Source organism: Myotis myotis, unplaced genomic scaffold, assembly GCF_014108235.1.
Source record: "Myotis myotis isolate mMyoMyo1 unplaced genomic scaffold, mMyoMyo1.p scaffold_m19_p_19, whole genome shotgun sequence".
Classification (NCBI taxonomy): domain Eukaryota; kingdom Metazoa; phylum Chordata; class Mammalia; order Chiroptera; family Vespertilionidae; genus Myotis; species Myotis myotis.
The window spans coordinates 41,168,991-41,191,262 of NW_023416323.1; the positions used below are offsets into that span (position 1 = coordinate 41,168,991).

At 59.5% G+C, this 22,272-nt stretch overlaps 1 protein-coding gene across 1 annotated transcript in view; it reads right to left on the reverse strand.

Moving 5' to 3' along the window:
- Positions 1–5,795: 5,795 nt before the first annotated feature.
- Positions 5,796–22,272, reverse strand: part of NKD1 (NKD inhibitor of WNT signaling pathway 1) — a 53,147-nt gene continuing 36,670 nt past the window's right edge. The window contains exons 5-10 of the mRNA XM_036346884.1: positions 14,920–15,026; positions 12,324–12,419; positions 10,379–10,526; positions 9,868–9,952; positions 8,219–8,346; positions 5,796–7,259 (exon numbers count right to left, since the gene is read on the reverse strand). Coding sequence (XP_036202777.1) covers positions 6,667–7,259; positions 8,219–8,346; positions 9,868–9,952; positions 10,379–10,526; positions 12,324–12,419; positions 14,920–15,026 — 1,157 coding nt within the window. The 3' untranslated portion in view covers positions 5,796–6,666. The remainder of the gene's footprint in view (positions 7,260–8,218; positions 8,347–9,867; positions 9,953–10,378; positions 10,527–12,323; positions 12,420–14,919; positions 15,027–22,272) is intronic.

Sequence of the window (22,272 nt, forward strand, 5' to 3'; positions counted from 1 at the left end):
ATCATTCATTCATTCAATCATTCATTCAACAGGCACATATTGAGTGTTGACTGTGTCCCTGCCCTCCAGGAGCTCACAGGCTACTTGCTGGTCGGGGAGCAGGGGAGGCAGAAACGCTCAGGGGGCCGGTGAGCAGGTAGCAGAGGCAGAACGCAGGGCTCCTGACCCAGCTGTCTCCCCACCTAGCATGCCCCCCTCCTGCCAGCATCATGCCTGCAGGAGTTTTCCCGAGTCCCCAGGCCTCGGGGCTCCACCCAGCCCCTAAGTCCCCTAGGGCCTCACTTGGATGGACCAGGTCCTGGGCTGACAGGGCCTTGGCTGGCTCAGAAGTGTCCCCTGTGTCCATTTGTCTGTCTTCCCCTTTAAGGGCGAGGGCTCCAAGAAGGAGGGAACCGTGTCTCCAGGGCTGACCCACAGCCTGGCCTGACCTTCGGGGCCCCGGTCCCAGCCCCCACTCCCGCCTCCTGGCCTCCTCCTCCCCGCCCGCCGTCCATTCCTTATTTCATAAAAATCAATGTCCGCCCGGCTGTGTCGCGCACATAAAAGACACGGCATCAATTAGCCTCCTTTGTCTCTCTCGCCTTCTCCCTTTCTCTTCCTCGTCTTTTTTGGAAACCTCTTTGTTAGGGAAAACCTCCTATTTCAGCAATTTGCATTATCCACACACTCCGCTTTGAAGCCCTAAGTTATGGTAAGAAAAGGACCCACTTATCTGCCCATAAAAAATGTTCAAAGCTTATAAATTCCCTGAAACAGATGTACATTATCATTGGATTTGCCTTTCTTTGGGCTGGAGCAGGCCTCCTAGAGCCCGGCCGCCGGCCCCGCCCCGCCCCCTGAGCATCTTGTCTCCGCCTGGAGCCCGCTCCCCACTGGGCCCGGCCCGCCCGACTTCAAAGGTCCCGGGCCCGTCTGTGGGGAGCGGAGCACCAAGGGGGAACGCAGGGCCTGTTCAATCCCCCGCGTTTCAGTCAATATCGTGCTGCCTCCCTCTCCTCTCCTCTCCTGGCATTTCCGATTCGGGGAGGAAATCGAGGCCGCGTTCTCTCTGCCTTTGTCCTCTCGCTCCTTCCAGCTTCACTGCCCTGCCTCCCCCCACTTCCCATTTATTCAGCAGCGGGGAAGGCATTGCTGATCCCCAGGGTCCTGAGCAGTTTTATGGGCAGGAATGTCATCAGCAACTTTTACCCGACAGGCCACCCCTGGGCGCCCGCTCGCCAGGCCACTGCTGCCAGCCCCTTCTCCACTCAGTGGCCAGGCGGTCCCGTCCTGTCCCGCCCCCGCCCTGTTGACCCTCCAACTTCTTGATGTTTCCCCCAGAGCGATGCACAGACTCTCCCCTGCCCACCTCCCCCCTCCCCCCCAGGCTCTGCTCACCTGGGCTCCCCTGCCTTGCTGTCCGCGCTCGGCCTCACTGGCCTCCGGGTGGTCAGTTCATCCGATGGCCCGCCCACCTCCCACCTCAGGGCCTTTGCACCAGCTGCTTCCTCTCGCTTTTCGCCTGGCTAGTTCCTCCTCATCCCCAGAAGTGGTCACAGTTGGTAACAATGTAATTTTTGCGTGACAGCTGCCCTCCCCCCCCCCCCCCCCCCCCCCACACACACACTGGGCTGAAAGCTCTGTGAAGGCAGGTAGGGAGGGGGTCCGTTTCTTTTAGTGCTGAGCATGGCTCCTGACACATAGTAGTTGATCAGTAAATATTTGAAAGGGCGGATGGACAGAGGGGTCTGGAGATGGACAGAGGGGTCTGGGGGAGGGGTCCCAGCCCACGAAGCTCGTCTCGGGGTCCCTCTCCTTCCCGAGTGCGGACAGGTCTCCCAGGAGCCATTATGAGTGCCGGCGCCTGGCAGAAATGGCACTTGGGGTGCAGGCAGCCTCCAGCCCCTGCCCCGTGAGGAAGCCCCCCCCCAGCCTGTAATGATCTGACATCTAAACGTGGAGAAAGGGGGGTGTGGGCGCTAAAGAAACTGCTCCCCGCTGTTTCCTTTGCCAAAACGTGTGATTGGCATCGCTGGGTGGGGAGTGCACGCACCCCAGGCCCCAGGAGGTGAGAGTGGGCCATGGCAGCTGCAGACCTCACCTGAACACCCCGGGCCACCTCGGTGCCCAGTGGCAGGTCAGCAGAAACGGGGCATCCGGGCACCAGCGAGTGCTTGTGTGCAGGTGGGCGAGGCAGGAGTCCAGTCTCCCCGGCAACTGCTCAGGCCTCGACTCCACGAGCTGGTGCTCAGAGCTGGGGGCCAGGCCCAGGCTCTAGAACGGGGTGGAGGGATGGGGGGGGGGTGTCAGGGGTCGATTTGCAAACAAAACAAAGCCTCCCCACCCCAGCCTGCAGGGAAATGTGCTCAGAGCCTCCCCAAGGAGCACTGTTGACCGCTGTAGTCCCCCCTCCATTTCTCTCTTCCTTCAACTTCTAAATCCCGTGTGCAGCTTCCAGGGGCCATCAACAACAGCATCCAAACGGAAGTCACGTGCTCCTGAACTCTGTGGTCGGGGCTCCTGCTGGTGGGCACCGAGGCAAGCCAGGCACAGGGCCCTCTCGGGCCCAGGGTGAGCCCCACATGCCTGCAGGGAGAGGTGGGGCCGCCTCCCCGAGTCCAAGCAGCTGTTGGAGAGAAGGGCCCCGAGCTGCACGGCCCGCCCGGGGAGCCAGGTCTCCAAAGACGGGAGGTCACAGAGACCAGGCCTGAGCACGAGCGCTATGCTCCCGCTCGGGTAAAAATAAAGGCGTGGGCCCGGCCGGGGGATTAGGCGGTGACTGCCATGTTTTCCTCCTTAAAAATAGATCTGAAATAAACATTGCAAAAGGTCCGCTCTTGTAAAGCCCGGGGGAGGTCAGAGTCGCTGTGACACAATGTTTTCTGCTCCAAATCCTGTTAGAAATATTTTCAAAATGAACAATAGTGGGGGTATGGGGGAGATGAATAGGCGGAGGGTATTTAGTGAAAATAGTCTGTATGATATTATAATGATGGATACATGTCACTACCCATGGAATTTCCAACGAACACCGGCAGTGAGCCCCAAGGCAAACTGTGGATTTGGGTGATTGTGATGTGTCCATGTAGGTTCATTCTTGGCAAAAAAAAAAAAAAAAAAAGTGCCACTCTGGCCCTAGCCAGTTTGGCTCAGTGGGTAGAGCATCAGCCTGTGGACTGAAGGGTTCGATTCTGGTCAAGGGCACAGGCCCAGGTTGCAGGCTCGATCCCCAGTGGGGGGGGGCATGCGGGAGGCAGCCGATCGGTGATTCCCTCTCACCATTGATGTTTCTCTCTCTCTCTCCTTCTCCCTTCCCCGCTGAAGTCAGTAAGAATATACATTTTAAAAGGCACCACTCTGGTGAGTGAAGTTGACAATGGGGGAGACTGTGCGTGAGTGGGAGGAAGGGGATATCAGGACACTGTACCTTCCTCTCCATTTTGTTACAAACCTAAAATGGCTCGGGGGAAAAAATAAAGTCTTTTTAAAAAGTTAACAAACTTTAAATGGGGAGATATGGTCTATAGATGCATTTATTCTTGTAAATAGTGGCAGCGAGCACTTTATGTGCTCCCAAGGGTCAGCCACAGCGTTAGCGCAGTGAATTCTCACCACAACTCTGTGGGGTGAGTCTTCTCTGACCCCCTTCCCCAAAGGGGAAACGGAGGCTCGAGAGGCACAGAATCCCGCGTGGAGCAGTCAGAGAGGCTTTGAATCCAGGCGGCCTGGCCCCCGAGTCTGTGCTCCCGGCCACCAGGCCACGCGGGCGGCCCTGGAAGGTGCCCGGGAGGGAGTCAGAGAGGCCGAAAGCAAGTCCTTTTCACGGCACAGCTTTTTGGATCCTTTGGTCTTTTATCTGTATGAGCCACTATTTCTCAAAGTGATTTTTAAATAAATCCTAGTGACCAAGAAATAGACCCCTGACAGCCGGGGGGCTGGGGCGGGCAGCATGGGACCTCCTCACAGAGGCCGAGGAGCCGCCCCACGGCCACCAGGCCACAGAGAGGCTCCCTGCTCGGACCGTTCCTGGTTCGTTGCCATGGTTGCAGCAATTCTGGGCTTGGGCACCAGGAGCTCCTGTCTGCTCAGCATCCTTCCTCTCCTTCCTGGCACAGACCCCGCCCCCTTGCCACAGGTTGGCCATGTGACCCCATGTGGGCTACACTGATTGGTCCAGGGATGGGCACAGGCTCTGGGCCCAGCCAATCAGAATATTCTTCGGGGATTCGCCTAGTGCAGTGGTCGGCAAACTCATTAGTCAACAGAGCCAAATATCAACAGTACAACCATTGAAATTTCTTTTGAGAGCCAAATCTTTTAAACTTAAACTAATATATGTAGGTACATTGTTATTAACTTAATTAGGGTACCCCTAAGGCTTAGGAAGAGCCACACTCAAGGGGCCAAAGAGCCGCATGTGGCTCGCGAGCCGCAGTTTGCCGACCACAGGCCTAGCGTAAGATCCTTTCTCACTTGGTTGGAGGTCCAGAGAGCTGGCAGCACCCACACTGTGACAAAGCACCTTGGGGGGGGGGGGACTCCCTCCTCCTCCTCCCTCCTCCCTCCTCCCTGCCTTCCCTGCTTTGGTTACATTCCCATCAGTTTGTGTTGGACACTGACTGTCAGAGGCCCAGACGCAGTGGTTCAGGGGCGGCGGGGAAGACTAGAACCCCAGCTCTGCCACCTGCTGTGTGATCTCAGGTGAGTTACTCAACCTCTCTGAGCTTCAGCTCCCCGAGCTGCCACTGGCTGCCTCCGAGGGTTGTCCTGAGGATGAGCTGTATTAATCCATTGCCAGGCGCACCGGCACTAACCCAATCATTTGGTGACAACCAAGCCCAGTATTTTCAAAAAGAACCCCTTTCCGGCCGAAACCGGTTTGGCTCAGTGGATAGAGCATCGGCCTGCGGACTGAAAGGTCCCGGGTTCGATTCCGGTCAAGGGCATGTACCTGGGTTGCGGGCACATCCCCAGTAGGAGGTGTGCAGGAGGCGGCTGATCGATGTTTCTCTCCCATCGATGTTTCTAACTCTCTATCTCTCTCTCCCTTCCTCTCTGTAAAAAATCAGTAAAATATATTTAAAAAAAGAAAAAGAAAAAAGAACCCCTTTCCGACCACATTGAATCCAAACCAGAGGCTCTGGGAAAGGGGGTGGCAGCTGGGAGACCAAGCAGTGGACAGGCAGGCAGCTGGGCTCACTCTCCACTCTCTTCTCCGCCCGGGAAGGACACCTGCCTGCCTGCAGGGGTGCCCCCATTAGCAGCTTCCCCGCCCTCCAGCTCCCCATGGCTTCAGCACAACAGGATGCAGGGCGGGCAGGAGAGGGAGGCTGGATGCCAGGTCCCTGCAGGGTCCCCACAGGCTGGTGGCATCGCTCACCTTCTCCACCCCCTGCAGGCCTGGGAGTGACACCCCAGAGTTGGCCTGGATCCTGCACTCCTGGCTTTGCCCGCACGGTGTGGCTCTCTCCTTTATTAAACTCTCCTCAACCAGCGTCATATGAGTGTGTCCCGACGGGTGGAGAGCGGTCCTTTTCTGGCCCCTCCAGGCCCCCATCAGACAAAAGCTTGCTCCTGGGGCCAGCTCTGGCCACTACCCCCCCCCCCACACACACACACCCCAGTTCCTGAGCCCCAGCAGGCCTGTCCAAACCTGTCAGACCCTGAACCACGGAAGGGACCCCCAAGGACAGATGAGCGGCTGTTCGCATCCGATGGACCGTGGCCCCAGCAGGAGGCGCGCAGGGCCACGTCTGGGCTCAGAGGGGTCTGGGGAAGTGAAGCAGGGACTCGGGCACACGGGGAAGGTACCTGAGAGTGTATATTTATAGAAAGATACATCGACATGGACAGGTGGTGTCTAGCTATAGATACAGAGCCATCAGGGAACCGCGTCGGGCTGCGTGGATTTTTGCCGAGGGTAGAACTCGAGGTTCCCGCATCTTCCCCCGCTGCCCGGCCTGGGGAAGCCACGATGGCTGATGTGGCCGGTTCCCTCTCGGAGGTTTCCAGAACGAGGAGTCTGGTTTCGGGGCAGTCTTTAACTGTGTGCGTATCTTTCTAAAGAAGCGAGGAGGAGGAGGGAGCGGAGACGCGTGTCTTCGGGTTGTGCGGGCAGAGAAGACGGCCGCGTTCCGGGCGGGCGAGCGTGACCGCACTGGGAACGATCCCGCAGGAAGGACAGCGCAGGCTCTGGGCTGGGACACACACACAACAGCCGGAGGCGGCCCGCTGTCCGCGGAGAACCTCGGGGCGCGTTACCATCAGTCCAGGGCAGAAGGAAACGGGAATAACACTAAGAGGTAGCAGCTGTGTATCTTCTCGGAGAGATTTCGAGGGTCTCTGGGAGCCGGCGGAAAGGGTGCCCTCCTGGGAGCCATGGGGGCGCGGCAGGGCTCCGGCCCAGGGCTCCGGGGGAGGGGCAGGGGGCTGGGAAGGGCGTGGGCCTGCGAGAAACCACAGCTGGGAACCCGAGGGAGCCCGGAGCCCCGTCTCGGGTGAGTGACGCAGTCCCCACGGCATATAAATAAGGTTTAGTCCTGTGTGTCCATACATCTTCTACACGGAGGCTAGCTGAATATTAGTGGAGTAACAATAATTATTAATAACAATAGTCATCATAACAATAATTAATAGAATAAGAAGGCCTGGGGGAGGGGGGGTTCTTGGCGTGGTGGCAGCCGGGGCCTATGTCTGGTAGAAGTGGTGGTAATGGTGGTGGTGCTCGTGGTGGTGGTGGTGCTCGTGTCTCTGGACCGCCTGGCCGGCCTGGCCGTCGTGCGCCACCGCGGCCGGCGCGGGCAGCTCCCGCAGGTGGTCCCGGCCCGGGCCCGAGCCGCCCGCCAGCGGGGCGTGCAGGGCCCGGCACCCCTGCTGGCCCTCCCTGGCTCGGTGCCTGTGCTTCCTGTGCCCGAGGGGTGCCAGGGTGGGGGGGAGGCTGGGGCTGGCGGCCAGGTGGGCGGACGGGGACACCGCGGGGACGGCGGGTGCCACGGGGGGTTTGCTTCTTGCCCCTCTGGCCGCATGGCCCACGCCCACGTTCCTGCCCTGGGCCTTGGGGGACCTCACAAAGTGCTTGCTCCCATCCTGGGCGCCCCGGAGCCGCTGCTGGGCCTCCGGGACCTTGGTGAACGGGGTGTCAAGGCCGTGGGAGGAGCCTGGGTCTGCGCCTGGGGGCTTTCGGTGGGGCGCGTGGACGGCTTCGGGCTCGTGGGAGCGAGACCGCGTGGGGTTGGAGGTGCGGGGGGGCAGTTCTGACTTCTGGGCCGCGGACGGGGAGCCTAGGAAGCAATGCAACAGGTATTTCATGAGCACCTACTGTGAGGGTGCTGCACTGTGCCCCACAAATCACCTTAAGCCCGGTTCGCCCAGACTGAGGAAGGCCGGCTGTTCTTTATCAGAGTCCCGTCCTCCGCGCCTCCTCCTGGCCTCTGGGGACAGCGCTCTGCAGTGGAGCCCTGCCATCTGCTAAGTGGGAAGAACTGTGTCTGTGTGGGGTCTTTAAACGGAATTCCCCTCTCTAGGGAGAGCTGCGAACGAGAGGGAGGCAGAGAGGGTGCCCATCTGGGGTCGTGGGGCGTGAAGGAGACCTGCAGGCCTGTTCCCCAACTTCCAAGGTAACCCCAGAAAACCAGCATGGAGGGGGCGGGGTAAAGTTACCTGAGCTCCGTTCTCATTGGTCTCAGCAAGAGCTGGGACGAGAGCTGGGACGAGAGCTGATACAGACAGAGCTAGGGAAGTGGGGTCCTCCCTGGGCGGAGAAGGGCACAGGGCAGGAGGGCAGGGTGGGTGTGGGACGACTGGTCTTCACTGTGTTATAAGCCCTGATACTCTCTGATTTGGTTCGCTTTGTGCCTGTGTTAATTATTTTTTTAAATATACTTTTATTGATTTTTAGAGAGAGAGGAAGGGAGAGGGAGAGAGAGATAGAAACATCAACAAGAGAGAATCATGGACCAGCTGCTCCTGCACAATCGGGGATCGAATCCACAACCTGGGCATGTGCCCTGACCGGGAATCGAACCAGCGACCCCTTGGTTCATGAGTCAATGCTCTGCCACGGAGCCACGCCAGCTAGGCATTCCTTTACTTATTTTAAGGTTTTTAATGCCATCGCCTCCAATAACATCTGGAACCTGTCCCATCCAAGCCGTGCCTTCCCCCAGCCCAGGGGGGACGGTGACCACTACCCGCCTGACGCACCTGCCGGCCTGGCCACGCCCGCCTCAGCCCGCCTTACCAGGCCCAAACTGGGACGTGTAGTTCTCTATCCCAGCGAGGTCTAAATAGTGGTTTCTCCTCTCAATGTTCTCATCCACGCAATGGTGGTAGCAGCCCGGCTGCTCCAGACGGCTGTCCCCCTGGAACCTGTCACAGGAAGGCAAGTGAGTGGCGGGTGCTGGCCCAGGGCGCTGGGGTGGCGGGGAGTCGGGGGGGGGGGGGGGACAGCCCCACAGTCTCCTGGGAAGCCACGGGACAAATCCTCCTGGACCCTTTGCTGATTTCCCTCTGGTCCTGGGGAGGGTGTGAGGGGGGGAATGGTCCATGGAGACTGCCCCCGGCCTGGCCTCCCTGGGCTTTCTTGGAGGAACAGGCCCAAAGCAGGGGTCAGGGGTTACTGGTCGACACGTAAGGATGCCCCAAAGCCAGACTTCAAGCCCCGTGTGCCTGCCGCACACCCCAGACAGGTAGCCTGGCTCCCGCCTGCTCCCTAGGGGGTGTGGGCGGCAGAAGCCCCCCAGCCAGGGGACTTGAGGCTGGTACCTGCTCCAGAGCCCAGGGCCCCGAGCGGGCCTTCCCTGTGTGTGCATGGAAGGGCGGGGCGAGAGGCGCCGCCGGAGGCCACCTTCCTCCCACAGGGCCTCAGTGATCTGCACGTCCCCCCTCCCGGCCCCCTCTCCCCAGAAGAGCCCCCCACCTGCAGCGAGCCCAGGTACCTGTGATCGTCAGCCCCTGCCCACACACGCTGAACCCCCTGCGTCCCCCTTCTCTCTGTTCCCTGTGCTGCTGCTTCTCAAAGTCCAGAACTTTCCTTCCATGTTCACTTAGGAATCAGCGTACCTCCTGTCTCAGACAGCCCTGCACTTCACTGCCCTGGGCTCCATGCTTCCTAAACAGCCCCGTTCCCCTCCCACCTCTCCTCCTTCCCTCCTGGAAGTTAAAGAACCAGCACCGGGGAAAGGGACTGCAGCCTCAGTGAGGGCCTCATGCGCAGTCCCAAAGCCCCAGTGCCTGAAAGCAAGGGCTTCTCCTAACCCCCTGGGCAGCCACGCCGGCCCTAAGCGAGGAGAGGGCAGCCATGGTCTTTATGCCACCTGGTGTGGGTACTCGTACGTCTGCCCGCAGAAACACCAACGTGCAAAACCCCAAGGTGACACCCAGACCCCAAAATCACACTTGAGGAATACACCCTGAGCGCCTGTGCCAACCAGCAAACGCCCAATGCCAACGTCTCTGGCCTAAAGCGTTTGGAGAAAGCAATGTAGACCTGCACTCAGTTATTTTTTTAATTTAAAATTTTTTTTTATTGATTTCAGAGAGGAAGGGAGAGAGAGAGAAACATCAATGATGAGAGAGAATCATGGATCGGCTGCCTCCTGCACGCCCCCTCCTGGGTTTGGAGCCCACAACCCGGGCCTGTGCCCTGACGGGGAATCAACCACAACCTCCTGGTTCATAGGTCAACGTTCAACCACTGAGCCCCGCCGGTCGGGCAATACTCAGTTATTTTTAAAAATCAAACTTTGTGAGCCTGTCGCCTGAAATCACTGCCCCTGAAGAGAGTGCAGAGGGAAGCCTCCTGCTTGGGATCCCTCAGACAGGTACACAGCTGGTGCTTAACCATGCTCAGGTGCCCTGGGCTGCCCGGCCCGCCCCTGCCCGCCGTACCTGAGGGGGGCTCGCTGCTTCTTGTCCCAGCTTCGCAGCTCCTCCGCCGGCTTGGTCTCCGCCCGGGGCCTGGTGCTCTGCAGGTCTGAGTCCCGCCCAAGACACAGCCCGGTGAGCAGCTCCATCCTGTCCCCGCCGGCCTCCGGGTCCTGCCCAGGTTTTCCAAGCTGCTGGCCCCAGCAGCTGCCCAATGGCTCGGTGGCCAGGCTTCTCAGAGCCAGGGCCAGACCCAGGGGTCTCACAGCCACCGGTCCTGCACAGCTCCTCCCCACACTGCAGGGCTGTGCTTCACAGCGGGCCCACCCATCACAACACAACACAACACAACACAATACAACACAACACAACACAGCACAGCCTCTGCCCGGGCTGCCGGCCACACACCGCCCAGCTGCGCTGTGCTCCCTCGGGCCTTCCACCTGGAATCCTCTCTCCACCCAAACCCCACCCCCTCAAAGACCTGCCACCACCCCACCTGCCCGCAGGGTAGCTCCCAGCGCCCGCCCCTCACCGGGGTGGTTGAGAAGGATGCTCTTCTTGCCCTGGCTCCCGTCGGGGGCCACGGTGAGCTTCACCCGCAGCGTCTTGCTGGACGTCGGGGAGTGGTTGACGGAGGAGTCCACCACCTCGTAGATGGTGTGCAGCAGGCTGGTGATGTCCTGGCGGCGGGAGGGAAGCAGAAACCGCGCGGCCTTAGCCACAGCGCGTCTGCAGCGGGGATGTGCGCTCTCCGGGCTACGGCCTCGGGTGGCAAAGACCTGCCCAGCGACCCTGCCCGGACACAGACAGACTGGGCTGTCTGGTCACCCCCACCCGCAAGCACCGCCCTGGCCAGGCAGGTGTGTGCTGCCCCCGCCACAGCAGGCGGCCGCCCGAGTGCCACGCAGGCTGAGAGCATCTCTGAGGAGCCAGGTCCAGCATCCTGTTAAATCTCCAGAACCTCTGATACTGGCAACTCATTTTTCTTCTCAATTCCCTATCCCCCTCTTCCCCATGCCCCTGGCAACCTGCATTCTACACTGTCTATGTGTCTGACTCCTGTGGGCAACTCTTATGAGCAGAATCACATGGCATCTGTCCGTCAGTGACTGGCTCGTTGCACTCGGCATAATGTCCTCGAGGCTCATCACGATGTAGCCAGCAGATCCAGGATCCCCTCCCCTTTTCAAGGCTGAGTAATATTCCACGGCAGGTGCAGCCCGCCGTGGGTTTATCCTGATCGGCCGACGGGCACTTGGCTTGTGTCCACGCTGGGGCTGTTGTGGCTGATGGGGCTATGAACGTGGATGTACAGGCATCTATCTCTTCAGGACCATTCTTTTCAATGTCGGGGGACACATGCTGAGAAGTGGGGGGCTGGGTCCCATGGGGGTTCTGTGTATCATGTTTTGAGGACCCTCATGCTGCTTCTCTCAGCAGCTGCGCCATTTGACACCCCCAGCAACAGTGCCCAGGGTTCCAAGTTTGCCAGTTGCCCGGCAACACTTACTTTATTTTCTCTCTTAAAAAATAAATAAATAAATATATATATATATATATATATATATATATATATATATATATGTATATGTATGTATATATAATTATTGATTTCAGAGAGGAAGGGAAAGGGAGAGAGAAACATCTATGATGAGAGAGAATCATGGATCGGCTGCCTCCTGCACGCCCCCCATTGGGGATGGAGTCCACAACCTGGGCAAGTGTCCTGACTGGGAATCGAACTGTGATCTCCTGGTTCATAGGCTCACGCTCAACCACTGAGCCACGCCAGCCGGGCAACACTTGCTGTTTTCTGTTTGTCGGTAGAGCAGCCATCCTCGTGGTGTGAGGTGGGGTCTCATGGTGGTTTCGACGTGTATTTCCCTGATGATCGGTGACGCTGAGCAGCTTTTCATGTGCGGATTGGCCATTGGTACATATTCTTTGGAGAAAAGTCTGTTCAAGTCCTTTGCCCATTTTTGATAGAATTACTTCATTTCCTATGTGACATTTTAGGCGTTCTCCATACACAGTATTCTGGCTGTTATTCCCGTATCAGATCGAGGATTTGCAAATGTTTCCTGCATCCCGCAGGCTGCCCTGCACTCCGCAGGTCCTGTCCTTGGGGCACCGCGTTTACATTCTGATGGAGTCCCCTTGATCTACTTCCACTTTCCTGCCTGCGCTAATTTAACTTTTACCCAAGCCCTCTGCGGGGCTGGGCCAGAACATCCGGGGCCAGACCAGCATTGTGGGAGCTGCCTGTTTGAGACAAGCCGCTTCCCAGCAGGCCTCGGGGCTCAGCACCTGCCTAGCCTCGTTCCCACCACACCCGCTCCCTGCACCCTCCTGCTTCAGTTCACCTGCAGGGACAGGCCCTGCCTTCGCAGAGGGGACGGGCAGTCACCTGGCACAGGACCAGCACCCCTGTGCCCCAGGGCACGGCCCATGGCCAGGGGTCAGGCGGGCACACTCACCTCGCGGGTGACCTTCCCGTTGTTGTCAAAGTCATACAGGGTGAAGGTCCACTCCTGCCGGCTGTCCTCCTCCACGGACACGTCACACTGCAGCTCCTGGACAGACAGACAGACAGCACACGGCGCTCTGTCACCCAGCGGCTGGAACACCTGGAGGCCAGGCCACGGGGCTGCCCCTCCCGCTGCAGAGTAATGACCAAGATGTGACAAGCCCGGGAGAGCAGCCAGGCTGGGCAGGAAGGCTTGGCCTGAGGAGAGATGCCCGTACGGGTGCCAGACAGGCTCTGGGTCCTCACAGGCTAAGGGACACTGGGGGAGGGTCTGAGAGAGGGCTCTGTGGCCTTGGGAAGACTGAGCTTGGACCCAGAGCTAGAAGCTACCCTGCCCACATGCCTACACACACACATGCATACACACACATGCATGTCTGCATGCACTCACACCTGCACACGTGCATGCGCCTACACTCATGCACACCTATGCACATGTGCAGCCTGTGCACACCTATACCTGCTTGCACGCACGTGCATACGCGCGCACACACACACAAACACACACACAGGACATAGTAACTTGGGAAGCCGTGTTGCGGCTCCCAGGGTGGCCACCTGACCGGAAGGCAGGAGAGGGGTGGGCACAAAGAACTAAGGTCCGGCCAACTTCAGGTGGCAGCCCGCGTGGCCCTCCACAGCTGTGTGCCCTCCGCCTGGGCACGGCTTCCCTGCGCCTCAGTTTCCCTGTGTAAGTTACGGAAGCGACGGTGTCGCCCTCATAGTCTTGTCGGGAGCAGTCACTGGCCTGCCCCTCCGCCCTCGGTGCTCATCATAGCTGTCCAGACAGGTCCCGACCTCCCACCTCCAGCCCCTGGCTTCTGTGTCAAGGGCAGCCAGAAGGAAAAGCCAGGGACGGCATGCCCAGGGTGGGGGGTGAGTGGTGGACGGTACCCCAGCCTCCACGCCCCTCCAGAGGACAAATCTGAGGGCACCTGTGGGACTGAGCCTCACCTGCCCTTAACCTTCGTCGGCTCCCCTCCTTCCCTGCTCCTGGGGATCACCCCGGGACCCTTGTCTCGGGGTCTGCTTTGGGGGAGCTGGAAACAAGTGTGGAAACTGGCTGGCACGCAGCAAAGCCCGATGAATGCTAGTAGCCGCTCATCTTTGTAATGATTCCTAATACAGTGACGTCATACTGCTCTCCCACCCGAGGAGTCTGAGCACGGGGACCCTGAGCGGGCGTGGGAGCTCTGCCGCTGGGGGAAGCGTGCGGGGCCGGCTGACCACCAGGGCGTTCTAGGAAGGACGCTGACGGGGAGAGGGAGTCCGGAAAGGGCCTTTCCGATCCACGAGGTTCTCTGAAAACAAGCAGAGAGGCCCAGACCACCCTGTTCCTCGTCCTGCCCCGGCCGGCGGGGCGTGCGGACAGACTCAGCCCCACGCGGGCGGCACTGGCTCCCGGCCGCTGGAGAAAGCGTGGCCAGGCGCCGCGCCCTGCCCCCAGCCTCTGCCGCGCACAGCCAGCTCCTCCCGCCGCTCTGGCAGCCACGCTGAGCTCAAAGCCGCTCTTCCCTCAGTTGTGACATGTCCGTCTGATACCTGCCAAGTGCCCGCTCTGCTCTGAGGAACTGCTTCAGGCGGCACAGCCCTCACCCCGCACACACGCACTCACACACGCACACCTAGACAGGCATGCACACACCTGCACACACACGCATGCATGCCCACACAAATGCACACCTGCACACATGTGCACACATGCTCACACACCCCTACGCACACGCACACTCACAAACGCATGTGCACACACCTGCATGTACACATGCACGTGCTCACATATACACAGTTGCACATGTGTGCGCATGTGCTCGCCCACACACTTACTACACACGTATGCGCACATGTGCTCACACACACACATGCATGCCCACCCACTCATGCATGCACATATAGAGTTTAACTGACTCCCCCTCCCTGGCCCCTCTGATTAGCTCCACAGGAAGCCCGGGTTTGAAGTTCAGAGACAGGTTGAGCAGTTATTGCCACCCCCCACCTCCAGGTGAGCCCTCTCCAGGGACCACAAACAGTCCGGGCAGGCAGCTGCCCCTCCAGAAACAGGCCCCCTCGGGCTCCCAAGGGTGTGGGACGTCCATACCTGGGCCTTCCCTCTCCTGTCCACGCAGGAGGTGAGCGGCCTCCACATTGGGCCAGGCCTCAGCTTCCTCCTCAAAAAGCACCACCGAGCCTAGCCAGTGTGGCTCAGCAGATAGAGCGCCGGCCTGCGGCCTGAATGGTCCCAGGTTCAATTCCAGTCAAGGGCACGTGCCCGGGTTGCAGGCTTGATCCCCAGTGTGGGGCGTGCAGGAGGCAGCCGATCCATGATTCTCTCTCATCATGGATGTTTCTATCTCTCTCTCCCTCTCCCTTCCTCTCTGAAATCAATAGAAATACATTTTAAGGAAGAAGAAGACGAAGACGAAGAAGAGGAAGAGGAGGAGGAAGAGGAGGAGGAGGAGGAGGAGGAGGAGGAGGAGGAGGAGGAGGAGCACCACCGAGAAGAGAAAACCCTTCACTCCAGGCCCAGCGCCAGGAAGGGAACTTACTTCCAGTTTCAGCTGCTTCTTGGAGCCCGGGCAGGACTCGCTCAGCTTCTCCATCCTCTTCTCATCTCCACTGGCCAGCCCGTCGGTCTTCTCGGGGGGCAGGGCCACTGTGGGGGAGGCAAGGGAGGACGCGTGAGGCTTCGTGCTGGGGCCCCTCCCTGCCGCCCGGCCCACCTGCTGGAGTCAAAGCTGCTTTGCCCTCCAGGGGGCCCCTTCCAGGGCACACCCACGCTCTGCCCACGGGGGACATGCTGTTATCATGACCTGCAACATGCTTTATTCACCACCACCACCCCCCGACACACACACACACACACACACACACACACACACACACACCACTCCAGAGGGCGGGGTGGGGGCTGCAGAGAAGAAAAAGGAAAGGAAGGAAGAGAAACAGAGGCCAGCTCCATCTTCAAAGCCGCTGCCTCCTGCGCGGAGGTCCTGGCTGGAGATGTAAGCCGGCCAGGCTTATCGGAACCAAACTTCAAGTTCAAAGGGAAGTTATCAGAAAACCACCTTCAGGTTCAATGTTGCCTTTCAAGTTCCACTTGATAAAACCCAAAGAAAAGAAACCTCTGTCCCGCTCTCTCCTCTGGGGCTCCCTCCTCCCCTCTGAGCAGAAACAGCCTGTCCTCCGTCAGGTCCTCCCCTGCCTCTCCTCCTTCCCCTCTCCCAGGAGGGCGACATCCCTCCCACCCCTCCCCCGCTGCACGTCTTCTCTGCAGATCAGGGTGGCCTGGCTTGTCCTCCCTTCACCAGCAGGGCCTCATCCCATCCTGGCTCAGAAAACCACCCAGACACCCCTGGAGGGGGTCCTTCCCAGCAGGGGCCGGGCACACAAGGGTAGGAGGACTGGGAGCCATCCTGCCCTGGGGCCCTGGGGGCCAGGAACAGGACAGTCAGCGCCCCCTTGCTCCACCAAAGATGGCCTTTCACCCTCTCACTGCCCCCTACCCAATGGCTAGAGGAGGCAGGTGTCACAGAACCCACCGATCAAAGCCTTGCGGACCCCAAGGCCAGGGTCAGGGGCGGGACTCAGGGGTCATGCTTCTACTTCCACATGGACCCTCTGGAACCAAACGAGGCCAAACCAGCACCCACCCCCAGCCATCCCTGTGCAGAACAAATCGCCCTCCACCCACCTACCCATCTATCCATCCATCCATCCATCCATCCATCCATCCATCCATCCTTCATCTATATCTAGCCATCCATCCACTCATCCATCCATCCATCCACCCACCATCCATCATCCATTCTTCATCTATATCTAGCCATCCATACACTCATCCACCATCCATCTATCCACCATCCATTCTTCATCTATATCTAGCCAGCCATCCATCCATCCATCCACCCACCATCCATCATCCATCCTTCCATCTACCATCCATCCATGCATCCACCATCCATCATCTACCATCCATCCATCCATCTATCCATCCACCCACCATCCATCATCTACCATCCATCCATCCATCCATCTATCCATCCACCCCCATCCATCTACCATCCATCCATCCTTCCATCCATCCATCCACCATCCATCTACCATCCATCCATCCTTCCATCCATCCATCCACCATCCATCTGCCATCCATGCATCCGCCACCCATCATTTGGCTCACGGGTGGCCTGGAGGAGGGAGAATGGTGCCTACCACAGGCTGCCAGGGTCCAACCTCAGTGAACAAAACTAGCCTGGAGATAGGCTTTGGCACAGGATCTGAGCCCATTCTCTGCCTCTTGCTCCTTGTGCAGCTCAGGGACATGTTTTCCCAGAGATGATCTCTTGGGGGGCCTCATTTCAGGGGGAGCCTGATCACGCTTCGATTGCCAGGCACAGCCGCAACAGGAGACACTGCTCGTGTGAAAGAGGAGGGAGTCGGAGGGACGGGAGGAAAGGGACAGAGCAGGAGAAAGCAGCGCCTGCCTTGCCTCTGGATGCCCCTGGGTGACGGAGCGCAGGACTGGCAAACCACGCCCCATGAGCCCAAACCTGCCGCCTCCTGTTGGCATAAATGAAGTTTTATTGGGACACAGTCCTCGGACACACACTGTGTATGGCTGCTTCCCTCCACAATGGCAGAGTCCAGTAGTTGCCACAGAGACGGTCTGGTCCACGGAGCCAAAAACGCATACTCTCCCGGCCCTTTACAGAGAAGTCTGGGACCCGCGCTGCGGGCGAACGCAGCCTTCACCCGCACCGGGCACCCGGATCCACCTGCTGCTCACCTGCTCCGCTGGGAACCCTGGTGCACGCACCGCCTGCCCAGCCATGCATGGCAGCCATGGACAGAAATGTCCGCGCCGCCTCCTTCAAACCCGCCCTCGGCTCAGAGGAGTCTGGTGCAGCGGGTGAGGCTCCTTTTCTTTTTCTAAATATTTTAAATATGTTTTTACTGACTTCAGAGAGAGGAAGGGAGAGGGGGAGAGAGAGAGAAACATCTATGAGAGAGGAGCATCATAGATCGGCTGCCTCCTGCACGCCCCCTACTGGGGATCGAGCCCACAACCCGGGCCTGTGCCCTGACCGGGAATGGAACCGTGACCTCCTGGTTCCTAGGTCGACGCTCAGCCACGGAGCCACGCCGCCCTCTTCTTCCGAAACGGCTCCCCGTCCCTCCTCATTCGGTCCCTCCTCACTCCCGGCCGCTGCGAGGAGCGGAGCCGGAGCCGAGCCGCTGTGTTTACCAGATGATGCTTCCCCACCCTCCCTCCTGCAGCCTGGCATCGCTCCACCCCCAGCAACTGCCAGATTAAATGCGTTACTTGACCATCCTCACCCGCTCCCTTTGATGTTCCCTTCTCAGGCTTCAGAATACCTTTTGGAGGGAGATCAGACAGCATTAAACAGAATTACTAATTAATTAAGCAAAGTTAAATTTTAAACACTGTTTGTTGTGTTAGCCAAAAGCCTGAACAGAACAGACTTTTTTCCTCCACGGAGATCAAAGACAGCCTCTTCTCTCTCCCCTACCCCCCCCCCCCCCCCCGCCGTTTAAAAAAGGGAGGGGCTGGGGAGGCAGTGAGAGAGGAGTGCTGGGGACACTGGGGACAGAGGGGACGGTGGCTACTCTGATCCGGGTTTAAACACCCATCCGGCACCCCACCCGTGGGCCCCAGGAAAGGAGGCCCGGGCTCATTGGGGACGGCGGGCTGGGGGAGCCACGGCCACTTTCCGGGGACTGTTTACCCTGGCAAACAGCAGCGGCCCGGGGAGCAGGAGGGTGCGGAGTGGCACGGCCGACCCAGCACCAGGTGCTGACAGCTGGCGCCACCCCATAGCACGGGAAGAGGGAGGCTGCGAAGTGAGAGAGGCCGGCCGCACCCCCCCCCACCCCCCCCCCCGCAGGACGAGCACCTCTGGGCTCTTCCTCCCTCGCCTCGCTCAGGGGCAGCCTTCTGGGGGCATCGGGAGCCTGGCTGTGCCAAGCAGGCCGTGCACGGTACCCCTCTAGGAGCGCATGCCCGTGCTGGGCAGCGTACATCTGTGGGTGGCGAGGACATTTTTGGAACAGACAGCGAAGGTGTCGTGAGGAGGGTGAGGAGGGGCCCCTGCTCCTGATTTGCACAAATGCTATTTGTCCCTGGCAGGATGCTGTCCAAACGCATCCCGTCTAGCCGGGCTGGCGTGGCTCGGTGGGTGAGCGTCGACCTAGGAACCAGGAGGTCACGGTTCGATTCCCGGTCAGGGCACACGCCTGGGTTGCAGGCTCCATCCCCAGGAGAGAGTGTGCAGGAGGCAGTTGATCAATGGTTCTCTCTCATCATTGATGTTTCTATCTCCCTCTCCCTTCCTCTCTGAAATCAATAAAAAAAAATACATATATACTAGTATATATATTTAAATCTAGACCCTGAATGGTACAGCAAAGGCCGGCTTACTGTAACCATCCAGAAAGGCCTGGTTGACATTGAACTTTGCAAGAAGACGCAAATTAGAACACAGGGTAGTGACTACATGAGCCCCAGCGAAGACCAGAAATGACCAGGACACTGCGAGGCGTGGCGGGCACCTCTCCGGGCCCAGGTGCCTGGCGTGCGCTCAGCACGATGTCAGATTTAACACAGGCACGGCCTCCTCGCTGGACTCCGCACCCTCGCCCGAGCGTATCCACCGCCCCTTCTTAATGGTCCTCGCACAGATTATCGGCCACAAATATTTCCATCTCGGGGTGGATTGCCGGGATGTTTCTGACTCCCCAGCCCCCCGACAGCAGCTGTTGGAGGGGAGGCAGATGAGCTTTAATATTAGCCGATGCCAAATATAATTAGGCGGCTAATCTGCTGCGTGTAAAAAGAGAAAGGGATCGTGTGTGCATTCCGGGCCAAATGGTTTCTTGCGTTCTGGGCAGGAGGCTCTCCCCGGGGAGCGAGGGTCCCCGAGACGCAGCGATCTGCCCGGCCGAGGGCTGTACCCAGGCCCCGGCGAAGTGAGTGGGAACACACACTATTCCCCCGGCTCCCCTCACTAACGCCACGCAGGGTGTGCCCAGGCCCCGGCGAAGTGAGTGGGAACACACACTATTCCCCCGGCTCCCCTCACTAACGCCACGCAGGGTGTGTCGCTGCTCACGTTTGACAAAGGGAGAGACTGAGCTTAAAGAGCAAACTCGAGCCCGGATGGTGCGGATCAGTGGTTGAGCGCCGACCTATGACCCAGGAGGTCAGGGTTTGATTCCCGGTCGGGGCACCTGCCCTAGTTGCGGGCTCCATCCCCAGCGTGGGGCGTGCAGGAGGCAGCCGCCGATCCACGATTCTCCCTCATCATGGATGTTTCTCTCTCCCTCTCCCTCTCCCTTCCTCTCTCTCTGAAATCAATAAAAACATCTTTTAAAAGCAACTTGGCCACGCCATTTCCCTTCTAAAAAGGAACGCCCGCCCACGACTGCCGCTCAGCGCATCCCTCCCTGGAACTGCTCTGCATCTCCTGCCCTGCCCCACCCTCACACTGTGACCCCTGCCCCGAACACTCCCTCTGTCTCTCCGATTCCTGCTCATCCTTCGGGTCCTCGGCTTGGGCCTCCCCACCTCCGAGAAGCACGCCTCCATGCCCCCCAGAACGAGGCTAGGGTTCCTGCGCAGGGAGCCCGTATCACACCGTGGTAGCCGTTACTCAGCTAACTGGCCCCTCCTTCAGCGGTGGGTGCCCCAGTGGGTAGCCCAGAGCCTGTGGCACTATCATCACCAACAGGAAACGAGAGCAGCAGGCCAGCATGGCTCAGTGACTGAGCACCAACCCATGAACCAGGAGGCTGCTGGTTCGAGTCCCGGGTTGCGGATTTGATCCCCAGTAGGGGGGCGCGCAGAAGGCAGCCGATCAATGATTCTCCCGTGATTGATGTTGCTGTATCTCTCTCCCTCGCCCTTCCTCTCTGAAATCAATAAAAATATAAATTTAAAAGGAAAAAGCGGGGGAGAAACCCTCCCAACCAAAGCTCTCTGGCCTTTTTCTCTCCTTGCAGCATCAGGTGCATGGCCTCTGCCCGTGACGTTCAAATCGGACTAAGAAGGGACGTCTGTTCAGGGAGGGAGGGGGCCACGCCGGGGCAGGGACAGAGAGAGAGAGAGAGAGAGAGAGAGAGGGGAAAAAGCCTTCTTTGGGCTAAAAATATCATGTCCCTTTCCCCCTCCCCCACCCCCACCCAAGTTGGAACCGGTGATGAAATTCAGCTTTTCAAACCTGACCCCGAGCCACCTGAAACTAGGGACGCCTCCCGGGATGTGACGGCGGCAGTCTCCGTGGTGCAGGCGGGGCTGCAGGAAGAGGGGACCTGAGGGGAGCTGCCGTGGGGCCAAACCCGGGCCTCCAGGGCCTGCGGGGTGCAGGGGGCGATGGCTCTGAGCTGAGGGAGAGGAGCCAGTGCCCGGCCCACCTGCCCCCTGTCGGGGGACAGTGGGAGTCCCTGCTGCTCTCCAGTGAGCACCTCCCTGTCTCAGACTCCAGGGCCCCCACCCACCTCAGGTGCTCAGTCAGTACCGGAATGAGGACTCCGCGGCCGGAGCTCAGTCCTCGGTTGGCTGTGTGACCCTGACAGGTTCCACCCCTCTCCATCCTCAGCTTTCCAGCTCCACGTGAGGGGACCAGAGGCCCGCCCAGGGCTGTGCAGCGTGATGGATGGCTGAGCCCTCCCCCAGGCGTCTGGGTGGACTGGCCCGGGCCCGAGGGGAACACACCGCCAGGCCTGGTGGCGGAGGGAGAGGGTCACCTGACTGGGAGAGGCTTTGAAAAGAAGTTTTGCCTGAACTGGACAAGGAAATGACCAAACCGCCGTGGGTCCGTCATCAAGAAAGGTGGACCTGAGCTGGCTGGTGTGCTCAGAGGTTAGAGCATCACCCCCCTGCGCCCCATTCGAGCCGCGTGCCGCCCCTGCCACACCCCACCGGCTGGGGCTTGGGTTCGATGTGGACTTTGTTCTCCCCACAGTTCAAAAGGAACTCCGCAGCCCGGCCCTGCGCACCCGGTCCGGCCTTAATCTCCCACCCCATGTGCGTGCTCCCAGCTGGCCGTTAAGGCGGCTAAGACGCTGGATTAGGGCCGGCTTTACATAACAACGCGGGAGCAAAAGCCAGCCTCTCCCGGGATGGGTAAAGGCTTCTTTTCATCTTCCTGCCTCAGATGGCCTTTCCTTCCTCCCCTCCAGCCCGCCAAGAGGCAGTAAACTTGGCCAACAGGAAGACAAAGGAGAGATTCAGGATTCCGCGAGCTCTCCCTGGCCGGCGCGCAGAGGGACACCCACAGCCTCCCACCCCCACCCGCTCCGGGCCAGGTGGGTGCATCCCCGAGGCCAGAAACCACAGCACCTGCCTGCTGTGCGGTGGCCTGCGGGTCACAGCCGGTCCCCGGCCCTGGGGCGGGCGCCAGAGAGCCACAGCCCCAGTCTCCCTCGGGCAGCAGCCAGAGCAGCCACTCTCCCGGCTTTACTTACTTCTGTGTCCCCCGTTTAACGCCGTCTTTCACCCTTCGTTTCCCAAGGAATCTGGGGCGGCATTCTCGTAAAAGTTAACGCGTGGGTCACAGCTAACGCCACGGTCCCCTGCACCCCTCTCTCCCGCGCCCGGGAGCGGCTGCTCTGGTCTGCCTAGGCCTCTAGCCACACGGCAGCACACACATGAGCATCCACACGTGTGCACAGGGACGTACAGAGCGGTGCCCGGCGGCCTTGCTCCGTCAAGGTTAACGTGCTTTCTCTACGTGACGGGTGTCTGCGCCCGCTCTCGCCGCCTTACGGCCCGGGCTCCTGTGTGAGCCTTTGTTCGAAGGAAGGGGCCGAACAACTTGACCACCGACAACCCCGTCCAACCCCTCCTCTAGGTCCTAGTTCTTTCTTCAACGCGGTGCTTCCCC